Consider the following 10209-nt stretch of genomic DNA (forward strand, 5'->3'; position numbering starts at 1 on the left):
GGGGGGGGGAAGGCATATTTTTCATTAGTGATGAAATTATTTTATAGTGGACAATCGTAATAAATAACAGCATGAACATAAAAGAAAAATGTATTCTTCCCTCAACGGAGTGGATTTTTTTTTTTAAATGAGAAATGTGAATGAAGCACATCATAGATGCTAGTCATGATAAATTATTCTAACACTGGGAAATGTTGTTGGCCATTTAGCAAAATTAGGAATTAGGTCTTAATAGATTGATTAGAATATTCCAAGTAGGATGTTTTTCTGATTAAGTAATCCTTTTCAGGTATTTTGATTCATCTTGAAAAAAAAAGAATAATAATTGGAAAAGCTGCTGATATATCTGAGATCCTGTATATGTCTTGTTTTTTTTTTTTTTTTCAGGGATTGATTTGAAAAATGGTGGAAAACACTTGAGAATGCAATAAACAACATCAATGTTGTATACAAATGTTATTATTAACTTAAATGAATCTAGCTTTTTCCTTTGAAAGGAACAATTTTCAGATACTATTAATTACACCATTTAATTAAAAATAAGCTAAAGTAACCCCAAAAGAAAATACTCTTACCTCCTGCTGTCTCACCAAAAAAGCATCAATGAAACTTCTTGGATCATTTTTGTCAAGTTTATGACGGTAATCTAAGAAAGTCATCCTTACAAAAGAAAATAATTCATCTCTATTCCTGAGTACTGTCTTAAGACTTTTGAGGAAGAATCCCAATGCAGGAAATGTGTTAAAAAACTGAAAGAATGAAAAACAACAGAGTAAATTAAATATACAGGTGTGGTGTTTGAATAATGAGAATGAAAGCATTATTTTTGAAAATATAGAAAGAATATCTGATATAGAGTTGAATTTTATCTCAATTAACTGTGCAGACTAAATTAGAAAAGGAAATCTCCTCATTTGCAAGAATTAAGTAACTTACAATAATACTGCTATAAGGCCTTCCCTGGTGGTACAGGCATACTACTGCAAGAATATTGCTATGACTTAAAATAAGATCTAAATATCCAGTGCATTTTGTTTTTATTTCTTTGGTAGAAGATGTACTCACATGAGATGTGAAAATAATATGGAATCCATTGTCAGAGCTGTAAACCTAAGTGTTACTCAGAAAACTCCAGATAATTTCTGGTAATCAATCTATTATTTTAGTTTCACATAACACACTAAACTTACCACTAATTATTCCTGTAGAAGAAACACAATTATATTTTAACTTTATAATAAGCTTACTGTCTTTAAGGCCCATAGAATAACACCATTTAATCTAGTATTCTTTGACCCATAAAACATTTAGGAAGGACATCATAGTTCGCTAAAAGTCAGTTTTTGAGAGATAAGGTGTTTATATTTTCTCACATTCTCAAAGGAGTTCCTAATTCTCCAACTGACTTAATAAATATTAGAGATAAAATGTCATGCCAAAATTAGACATTATATTTGCCTGATCCACCTGTACTCAGAATAAACTTGCATTTATAATATCAGTGTCCAAATCCTTGTGAAGTGAAATAATATGTTTGATTGCTAGTGGTGTCTTAGAAAATAAGAACTATTTGACAAGACTCTTTTATTTTGTTATAGAAGATTGCAATTTGTCACCTGCAAATATAAAGAAAAAGAAAACATTGGATTTTGACATTGTGTAAATTTTACATGATCAATAAATTTTAAGATTTTACTTACTAATTTTTGGGGGAGGTTCTTGATAGTTCTCTGTTGTTAAAATTCACTTTCCTAAGTGAATTCTACTAATTTCTCATTTTTCAGTTTTTACTTATCTAACATTTCACGTGTAATTAGTCACATCAGTAAAAGATAAACAGCTAAGTTTATAAGAATTTGCTGACGTCATATGACAAATGATTTATTGATGTGATTAACAAAATACTTGCATTATTTTTAATGAAGTATTTTTTGATGAGAAAATTATAACACAATTTTAAGCAGATCTGTCAAATCTCTGTATTCAGAATTTTCTTGAAAGCATACATCTTTGTAGTGGCAATTCCTTAATAAATACTTTTTCATTCACTTTTGAACAATCAAGTGTATGTTAGAGAAGCTAAGTGAGTAGGAAAGATACATTTACCAGAATTCCAGGAGTGCCTACGAGTTTCACATTTTCACCAATCAAACGTAAGAGTCTCAGAAACTGGGTGTCTTGGTAGTCAAATCGTTTCCCAAGTAACACAGACACAATGACGTTAGCAACAGAAGCATTCATTATTGTGTTGACCTCAAAGGGTTTTCCTACAAGAAATTTATTAATCAGACTAGGAACAGTTACATGCACTGTATTAAATCAGTTATAGACTGATTTGGACAGATGATCGCAAATTTCATAGAACAAACAAATTATTGGAGACTTCATCTTCCGAGAAGGTAAGGTTAGAACGGGTCCAGAAAAATACCAGATTAGGCATTTCTGTCAGTGTATGTGTGAGTGTGTGTGTGTCTGTAATGGGATAGTTAATGCATACTATCTGGGAAAATATCTTGAGCTACACTCAAGCTTGAAAGTTTAAAATGGATATCTAGGTAAAACAATTCTACTTTAAGGAAATTCTGAACAATTCTTTGTTTCAGTCTAATGCTACTCGGTCATTGATAATAGATTATTAAACATGTATTAGTAGATAAGCATTTTTAGTTCAGGAATAATCAATATATTTATTTATTTTTATTGACATAACATTAATTATAACATCGTATATGGTTCAGAGATATAAGCTTATACCACTTTAAATGTATGTTGCCACAACACATCCACCACCAAGGTGCCAATAGTTCTCCATTATATCCATTGCACTTTCCCCCACCCTCTTTGCTCTCTACCATTCTTCTCTCCCTCATTTATTCTCAATGTTGCAGTCAGGTTACTATACATGATTCAATATTCATTTAGCTATTTAGAATATTAGTAATACACTAGCAAAAACTGAATAAGTTCTAAACATATCAATGTTAATTTCTAGATTTTTGGAAACTGTATTTTTGCCAAAACAACAACAAAAAAAGAAAAATTTTTGGATTTTTTCAGGGTCTTATTCAACTTCACAATAATGGGACAGTGTATCTGCAAAGTACCCTGAAGCAGTTCAGGAAAAGAAACTGTAAAATGTTGATATCGGGGAATCTTAAAGAAGAGTACAAGTGTATTGGAAATTATATGTATATCTTGGAATTTTCCTACAAGTCTGAAATGTGAAAACAATGACAAAAAATATCTTATGACAAAATTAGTGGTTACTAGAAGGGAGAGTGCAGATAAAAGGAGTCAATTGTATGGGGAAGAATAGAGTTAACATTTGGTGGTAAACTCTTAATGCAGTTAGACAGATGTTGACTTAACATGCATATCTGAACTATCTTATAATGCAATGTTAAGTCAGTAAAAAATTACACAGAAACACCTTTTTCTAACTTCTTTTTCATGAAAGTGAAACATAGCTTTTATTTGCTCAACACACCTTTGTAAGACTCAAAGTTCTGTATAAGATGCTGACATTCCTGGATAATTGTGTCTTCTATGACTGATTTGCCCATCCCAAAGTTCCGTAAGGTGGTCAAGCTGAATCTTCTCATAGTTTTCCAAGTTTCCCCATGAGAGAAGACAATACCTTATAATGAGGAAATGGTTTCATTAAAACTTTCAAGATTGAATTTGCAAGTACATGTCAAAGTAAAAAGAGGTAATTCTCACTGTTGGAAATTAAGTGAAGAGACATAGACTCCTCTTGTACATCATCTACTTTAGAAAACTTTAAGTACTTTCTCCTCTTTTTTTGAATCATGTATACATCATTTTAAAAACTAAATAGGACTTAGGACCTAGGAATATCTTTCTTAGGAACCTGAGAGACAGACGTACTTTTGGAATATCAAGGGAGAGAGTGCCGCTGTCTGTCATTTTTTCTGGTAAGTTGCAAAGGTTTCCTAGTTGTGAAACTACCACCTTTTGTAAGAGCATGAAAAGTTTATTTTCCTTCATGTAAAAACAAGTAACACAATGGTGACTCCAATTACTAGGTGAATGTAAGATAAACTATATGTGATAAATAATGCTGTCTACTTCTCTTGATGACTAATTATTACTTATCTTGAGGATATGTTTGTAATGGGTTGTATCTACTTTCTTTGCAGTCTTTTAGAGGATTGTCTGTGATGTGCATCACATTTAGGATTAATAGTTATTCAATAAGAAAATTATTTTTTATTACCTTTATGGAGAGGAGGATTTCTGGGTTGGGAGATTGAAGGGATTGATGAACAATAAGAAACAAAAGTCTTTTCTGACCAGGAAAAATATAGACTAGTGGGCAGGTCATTAAGGTGAAGTAAAAACTATTCCAAAATGCTCTAATGGTAATAAAATATTAATTTTTTCTTTTGTTTATGCTAAATTAGTCTAAAGAATCCTCATATTTTTTAAAAAATCTTTTCTCTTTTTAAAATTTAATATAATAGTTTATTTGTACATCATTTTGTGCCTTTTTCTATCTCAGTTGTAATCCCTGTGGGCTTCCCATCATCAAATCACCCATGTGCCATCACTACAGTCTAGTGCATTTCCCTCTCTCCCCCCCCCATTTTTGATTCCATCCCCCACTCCACCCCCATAAAATGTCTCTGATATATAATTGTTCATTATTATTATTATTTTTCTCCCCTGGTCCTTTAAGCTCCTGCTATGAGTGAAACCATTCAGTATTTTTCCTTTTCTGTTTAGCTTATTTCACTAAGCATGATCCCTTCCAGCTCCATCCATGTTGCTGCAAAAGGCATGTGTTTATCTTTTTTTGAGAATCTTCACATCTTTTTGAATGGCTTTGAATTAGTAGGCTGGGAAAGTGAAAGTCTTTTTCCTCTTTGAACAATAGTCTTATGATCACTTAAATTATTTTAAAAATAATTTCTAAAGTGAATGACTTCAGGAGGAAATTAGATTTGATATCAATAAAGTTAAAATAATTTTATAAAATCAGTCAATATTTGAGATATTATGGTAAAGAGCAGAACTGCTTCTGACAAGAGGCAAGAAGGTGTCCCAAATTTCTAGAAAGAATAAAAGGGGAAACAACATATCAGGGTACTTGAATGACCCTTATTTCTCAATGCTGATATCATAGAATGTTAATGGGAATTCTAGGAGCAAGAAATGTCTCTAATCAGAACTAATAGGTATGAAAAAAATTGTATTAAATTAAATTAAACAGACTTTAATTTGATTTTCTCAAAGGCTTTAATATTCTTTATAGATGACCCAGATGTCTAAAGAAAGGCCTATGATATCCAACAGTTCTCAAATTCAATTCACTGATACTGTTATTACCATGTAAAACATCTAACAGCATCTCATGAAGCTAGTCTTTTGAGGGAAATAATATGGGAAATGCTTTCTAAAAAGTTTGGTGAAGAATTAAAATGGTGATGTGATATTTACTAGGAATCAATATTAGTTTACTAAAAATAATGGCAAGATGAAACAATTCCCATTTTTGAAGCATTACTGAGTTAATGAGTTAGAAATTTAGTGTTAGTGTAAAAGAGTTAATATGGTAATTTAAAGAGTTTAGTAAAGTGCCACCAACGTTGAGTATTAGATTTTACAAGGCAGTTAGCAAAGATTCACATAAACAAGATAAAATTTTATCCAGGTGAAAATATGATGCAAACTAAATGCCCCCAAACAGATGACTAGTTAAGAAAACGTAGTGTAGGGCCCTCCATGGAGGTGCAGCGGGTTAAAGCACTGCACTAAGAAGCCTAAGCCACTTCCGCATGAGTTCGATTCCCGTCTGCTCCGAGGTGACCACATGGCGTGGCAGACCTCTCCTGACCTGCCCGCTGCTCCTCTCAGCAGTGTACTTCGTAGATCTGCCTGTTCTGCTCCCCACCCTGTCCCTGGTGAATCCTCTCACCCTCCGCATCTCTGGCCTGTACCCCAGTTCTGTATGAATAAATCAATAAGTCTTTAAAAAAAAAAAAGAAAAGAAAAGAAAACAGTCTATTACAATAGACCACTACTCAGTAATTAAAAAAAAAAAAAAAAGATAAACTCATGCCATTTGCATGAGTGTGGATGGAGAGGAAAGGAATTATGCTAAGGGAAACAAGTCAGAAGGAAAAAGATAAATATCATATGTTTTTGCTTATGTGTGTACTATAAAGAAATTAAACAAAGGGTCAGACAAAGGCAAACCTTGAAAGTTAACTGCTGATATGAGGCCTCTAAGAAGGGAGGGGAAAACAGGAGTGGGAAGAGCACAAGGGACTGTGGTCATAGTCTATGGGTGCTTTGGTGGTGAGAGAACTATGACTATATCTTTGGGGATCATTTCTCCAAGTTTGGAGAAATCAATAAACTTCATAAATTAACAATGAATAAAGTACTTCATGTCAAAATAAACTAATTTAAATTTAAAAATAAAGAAAAGAAAATATGATTTAGTGTGTTAACAATGCTCAGTGAATTGTTTGATGGATTTATGTCAGCCACTAGACTGTGAACTCTTTAAGCTAGTGGTTTCAGTTTCCTTTACTTTCTATTTCCCTGGCATTTCTCTAGAAGCTGGTTAATCATTACTTGTTTAGTACAGGTGATTATCATGTGCAATGAAAATAAAACCATGGATAACATATTTCCTCCTCAGTAAATCCTGTTTGTGTAAAATATCTTAATGAAGAAAAAATTAAGGCATGAATAGAACTGTGCAAGAGAATATAGGGAAACTCATTTAGTTATTTTAGCCACATGCTATGTTTAAGATTGAAATTCATTACCTCTTCCTTCAAACATTTTTTCAAATATTGGCACTTGCGGTCGTTCTCCAAATTGATCACCATAGTTGACCAAGGCATCTTTCACTGTTTTATATCCAGAGAGTACTACCACCTTCCTTGATCCCAACTGGATACTGTAAATGGAACCATATTTCTGGGAGAGCTTTGGTGCACAAGAAAAGGAAAGCAACTATAACATCATGCTATCATAAGTGAACTGGATCTACATCTTTGGTAATTCGTTAATTTCAACAAACCAGTTTTATGATCTTATGAAGTAAGAATGTTAAGATTAGTACATTCACAAAATATACTCTAGTGATTACTATGTCAATTTAAGCCATAATTATTATTACTATTAATTGATTGCCTGTAAGCTTGACTTTGTATTTGATTTCATAGAGATAGTGCTCTGACATCACAAAATTGACCCATGCTCACCATTATATTTTGTTTGATCACAAAAAATACAGGGCACCAGGGAGAACACTTTTTGAGCACCAGGCTGACAACCTGACCATGCTCAGACCCAATGCCTTGTGGGGCAGTATGACCACAATAGGCCAAGATAGTTCTATGTCACTGTGTCACACTTCATGCTGCATTTCATTATATAATGTCAGTGTTTTAAAATTGCATTTTCTTTGATAATTAAAAAACAACAATAACCAACATTTATTGCCTCTTAACTATATCATCCAGAAATATTATTTCCTTCAAAGCACATTTCATACTAGTGAAGTAGATCTTACCATCATATTTCCTTCTATATTCAAGATAATGTAGCTTCCAGCAATCACATAGTTTGTGAGTGGCCATGCTCAGCAAAAGGTAACACATGCTGGTTATAGAAATACCATGGTCAGATTAACTGGTCTTAGCCTGACTGAAATTCAGGTAGTGAAGGACATGGACACAGCTAATGTCCCTTTCTTTGAAAACTTCACTTTAAAAGGTAACATTAGAATTGCAACAGGAATTGTAGAAGAGTGAACAGTTTAGTAGAATCATATACTTAATAATTATAGAAAATGAAAATTAAAATGGGAATTTGAGACTGTGAGGAAAGTCTCTCAGGTGAGAGCCATTGTATAGAAAATAGATGTGGTGTATTAGGTACATAACAAAGGTCAGAGAGGTAAATTTTAAGGGGAAAAAATGACAGCGTTTACGGGGAGGAGAGAAAAGGGAAGAAAGCATTTCCTAGGTGAAATTAGCACAGAACAATAGCATAGCAGTGGCAATGTAAAAAAACTGAATGCTAAATACAAAGATAAAAGGCTGGTTAATATAGTAAGCAAAGGTCAGGTATGTTGATACAAACACATGTGGTTTGGTGACGTGGAATTAGACAAGGGACTTTATAGAAAGTCTTGTACTTCTGAGGAATTAACCTATCATATGACATTTGAGTTCAGGTCAGAGTTGAAAAAGTAAGTCAAAAGATCAGAAAACTTGAGTCCTGATTTTTCAATACCTAATATATCATCCAACTTGAATCATTTAATCTACAAAGTTATGATTAAAAGCATCATGTCGGCCCTCCCTGGTGGCGCAGCGGGTTAAAGCACTGCACTGAGAAGCTTAAAACCACTTCCGCATGAGTTCAATTCCCGCCTGCCCCGGAGGAGTCCACATGGCATGGCAGACCTCTCCTGACCCGCCCGCTGCTCCCCTCAGCAGTGTACTTCGTCGATCTGCCTGTTCTGTTCCCTGCTCTGTCTCTGGTGAATCCTCTCACCCTCCGGGTCTCTGGCCTGTACCCCAGTTCTGTATGAATAAATAAATAAATCTTAAAAAAAAAAAAAAAGCATCATGTCTATTTTCCTCCTAGCATGGTTGAGAATTAAGTGAAATCCTTCAATATTTTGTAAAGAAAAACAATGATATTATGATGCTGCTCACTGAGGTAAAATTAATCTTTTCTTTCCTTTAATATTTTAAAATTACAGATATATAAGAATACTCAATTTCAATTATCTGCTTTTTAAAACTCAAAGATTGAACTTTATGGGGTAAGTGCCAATTATGAATATTACATCCTCTATTTTTATTCATCCATCCATTCATCTATTTATCACTCATTTATCTGAGGCATCTTTCTTTGTTTTTTCCTTCCTTCCCTCCCACACTCCCTCTTCCACCTCTCTTACTCTTGCCCTCTCTCACATATGAACAATGCAATCTTTGAAATAAAAATTGGAGAGGTAACCTAAATATTGTAGTTTTACAGATGATGAGGTAAGGTAAGTTATTACATAAACTTACACAATTTTTTTTCAATATATATTTTGCTTATTACTTTATAGGCACTTTCCCTGGTGAACCCAACAGTATAATTTCCCCCCCTTTGTGGAGTTTCCATAAAAAAAGAAGTAATGGAATCTGGTTTAGGCATCTGAGTGTTCCTGGGAGGGCTTGAATCCCCAGCATCCAGAACCTCTCTGGGATGTTGTGAGGCTCAGACTGACTGGGATATCTTTTTTTTTTTTTTGAAGATTTATTTATTTATTTATTCATTCATACAAAACTGGGGTACAGGCCAGAGATGTGGAGGGTGAGAGGATTCACCAGGGACAGAGAGGGGAGCAGAACAGGCAGACCGACGAAGTACACTGCTGAGGACAGGTCAGGAGAGGTCTGCCGCACCATGTGGTCACCTCCGGGGCAGGTGGGGATCAAACTCATGCAGAGGTGGCTTAAGCTTCTTAGTGCAGTGCTTTAACCCGCTGTGCCACCAGGGAGGGCCCTGACTGGAATATCTTATTGTGAAGGCATCATTAGCAACTTCTCTATCTTCTCACATACTCCATCACCTTAAGCACACCAACCCCACAGAATAGTCACAGTAGACAAGAGTAGAAACAACATTCACAGCAAATTAATGGCAGACCAGAACTGAAGTTCTCAGTCACACTTTGTTAGGCCATACTCTTGATAGTGACTTTTGTACAATTTTGAAATCATTTTTTTTGAAGTAGGGTATAAATGAATATGTGGATCAAAATGGTAGAGGTAAAGGTAATAGGTCATAAATATTTCAGGATTAAAAACTCCACTTTAACTAATAGAAATATATATATATGTATATATAATTATATATGAATCATTATATTTAATGTACATAGTTATCAAGATACAAAGTTAAAAGAAACTTTTAGATTAAAGCAGCTCTATTAATTTTAAATCCTATCTAGTTACATAATTAAATACATGCATGCTAATTAGCCCATGAAGGTAAGAATAATTTAGGGAGTTAATAATAAATATGCATGAAATGAACAATTTTTTTTTTTTTTACCTCTAGCATGGTTTGATATGGCCTCTTCAGATTGAGGATGTGCAGATTTCCAATGATTGGCAAAGGTCTTGGTCCTGGAGGAAAGTGGTACTTGAAAGCTTTAGTCAT

General features: G+C 33.8%; 1 protein-coding gene across 1 annotated transcript in view; it reads right to left on the reverse strand.

Annotated features, from left to right (window-relative positions):
• The window catches only part of LOC101631237 (cytochrome P450 2K4-like), an 18242-nt gene extending 8033 nt beyond the window's left edge, over positions 1 to 10209 (reverse strand). Inside the window, exons 1-5 of the mRNA XM_012729262.1 lie at positions 10102 to 10209; positions 6801 to 6963; positions 3488 to 3637; positions 2107 to 2267; positions 576 to 749 (exon numbers count right to left, since the gene is read on the reverse strand). Coding sequence (XP_012584716.1) covers positions 576 to 749; positions 2107 to 2267; positions 3488 to 3637; positions 6801 to 6963; positions 10102 to 10209 — 756 coding nt within the window. The remainder of the gene's footprint in view (positions 1 to 575; positions 750 to 2106; positions 2268 to 3487; positions 3638 to 6800; positions 6964 to 10101) is intronic.

This window comes from Condylura cristata, unplaced genomic scaffold (assembly GCF_000260355.1).
Source record: "Condylura cristata isolate star-nosed mole 26May11 unplaced genomic scaffold, ConCri1.0 scaffold00001, whole genome shotgun sequence".
Taxonomy (NCBI): Eukaryota; Metazoa; Chordata; class Mammalia; order Eulipotyphla; family Talpidae; genus Condylura; species Condylura cristata.